Consider the following 2,443-nt stretch of genomic DNA (forward strand, 5'->3'; position numbering starts at 1 on the left):
AAACCGATTCATATCGTTCTATTCATGTGTAGAATATTATATTAGCAATTGATAATTCCTCTTATATATTTTTCTTTTTCTTTTTCTTTTTTTATATTCTCTTTGATTTTTTCTCGTTTTTTTCTTCTTTTTCTAGTTTTACGCTGATTTATATCATTTAGCATTGCATAACGCTGGTATAAAAAGTCGTCTTCTAATAAAAGATATCTCGTTCAAGCTTGCTTTGACTGTCACAAGGTTGCTGGAAAGTACAAGCGTGATTAGTATGTCTTCTTGAAAATTTTCTTATCCACCTATACGTATTTTTAACATTTGTTATCGTCCAGAACTAATTACCAGGACGAATAAATAAAAATATTTATATATATATAAATATATATATATGTACATAAATAAAGAAATTTATAATTTTAGATATTTGTTTATCGTGCAAACGTTTATTAAATTTTGAATTATTCTTAATCAGAAGTATATATATATTATCCTTTGACACTAGATTTATCAGCTATTTTGATAAACCTATTTCTACCAAAACCAGTCAAAATGACTGGTCTTTAAAAAAAAGTGCTTAATTAGGTAAAAATAGCAATAACAAAAAATATATTTGTATATATATAATATAAAGTTCATAAAACTGAGAGAAATTCTTTAATTATAGCTACAAAACTCATATCATTACAGAAAGAAAATGTTATATACAGTAAGAATTTTAAATTGCAATTTAAAGTGCAAGACCAGTCAAAATCTAATAGTAAATCTAATGTTAACTCAGTCACATTAATTCCTAGAAAAATACAATTCCTACTTGAGTCATTTATTAGGGATCTCTGCTCATACATACTTGGGTTATCAATAATGAATGATTTAATAAAAACATAATTATCATAAATTATTGGAATGGGTGTAAATTTCATGAGGAAAAAGGTAAGGAAAGGTATTAATCCAAGTTTTGATTCATATTTTTTGAATTACGCATACGGGAAGAAATTCTTTCGGGATAATCATTACTTTTTTTATGTTTTGTTTTATTTCGTATAGTAATATCATCTTTTTGTTTTATCTCTTTTCTTTTTTTTTCTTTTTCCTTTTTTTTTTTTTTATTTAAATACATAACATCGTATCGATCTTGCGAATTAGTTTTACATTTTACACGGGATTTCCTCTAACGGGGTGATCAATTATTATTATTGTTCTATTCTCGTTCGCGATTAATTACTAGAAAAATATTATTTAAACACGACAACGATTTGATCGATGAATTTTTATGCGTTAACAATAACGAAAAGAAGAAGAAGAAGAAGAAATAAAGAAAAAAAAAGGTGAATACAAATAAGAGATAGAAAAAAATAACTTTGATAATCTTATTCGCACCATTCTATAGATCAAATTCGTTGAGAAATTATTTTCAACACTTTGACATTTGCTTTTTATTCAATTTATTGCATTTGGTTTTCCTTTATGATTAGTTCGACTCCGACCACAGACAGGCGGACAACTTCTCATTATATTTTCTTATTACATCACTTGTTTAATTCGAGTAGCTTACTTCATTCTTTTAACGCGTTACGTGAGGTAAGTATTCTATGTCTAACGAAAAGGAAAAAAAGAAAGGGAGAAAAAGTAAAGTAACATTTCCAGAGAGAGAGAGAGAGAGATCATCGACGGTTTTCCGTAATAATTTGTATTTTCATTTTTGTTTCGCGGTTAGGAAAAAAATTAACGTGATGATCGTCTCATTTACTAGACGAATGAATCACATAAAGAAATTCATTTACGTTGATTCTATCTTTCTTCTAATTACATTTTATCTGTCTGTGCTGTGCGCGTGTGTGTGTGTGTGTGTGTGTGTGTGTGTTCTGTTATTTTTTTCTCTTTTTTTTTCCCGTACTTGAGTATGCGATTTTTACTAGAATTTAATATAATTCCCATTGACTGAACTACTAACCACCCACCATTGATTGATTGAAAACAACACGTTAGACTATCAACGTTAATTACTCAGATCGATCTGATATTTCATCAGAATTGCAACAAAAACTCGTTGAACTAGTCTCTCCTGACTATGATAGAAGGAAAAATCATTCCGATCGTTTTGAATTTTATTTTACGTTTATGTTTGTTGTTCTTTTTTTCTTTTTTTTTTTTAATTTTTATATCAACGACGAAACAACCATGCACAATTTTGGTTTTCTTTCCACCCCCCTCCCACCTTCTTCTTCCTCTTTATTATTTTCTTTATAATCGTTATTTATTCTTTTTTTTTCTTCTATCTTTCTTAAGAAATAATAAATACGAGAAAACGTATCTCATCGTCGTTTCAACGAATGACTTGGATATGCGTTGTTGGTTTGGATTTTTCTTTTTCTTTTTTTGTTCTTGCAAGGAACGTAAATATTCAAACACTTATTTACTTACTTACTTACTTATTTACTTACTTAATTAG

General features: G+C 27.8%; 1 protein-coding gene across 7 annotated transcripts in view; it reads left to right on the forward strand.

Moving 5' to 3' along the window:
- The window catches only part of LOC122522903 (dynein axonemal intermediate chain 7 homolog), a 6,909-nt gene extending 6,496 nt beyond the window's left edge, over positions 1-413 (forward strand). For 6 of the 7 annotated variants that reach the window (XM_043644269.1, XM_043644270.1, XM_043644268.1 and 3 more), the window contains one exon: positions 137-413. In XM_043644269.1, the coding sequence (XP_043500204.1) occupies positions 137-277 (141 nt within the window). In that variant the 3' untranslated portion in view covers positions 278-413. Of the gene's footprint in view, positions 22-136 lie in introns of those variants that run through there. The other variant, XR_006305199.1, reaches the window with a different exon arrangement.
- Positions 414-2,443: the final 2,030 nt, after the last annotated feature.

This window comes from Polistes fuscatus, unplaced genomic scaffold (genome assembly GCF_010416935.1).
Source record: "Polistes fuscatus isolate 324 unplaced genomic scaffold, CU_Pfus_HIC Scaffold6, whole genome shotgun sequence".
NCBI classification, from domain to species: Eukaryota; Metazoa; Arthropoda; class Insecta; order Hymenoptera; family Vespidae; genus Polistes; species Polistes fuscatus.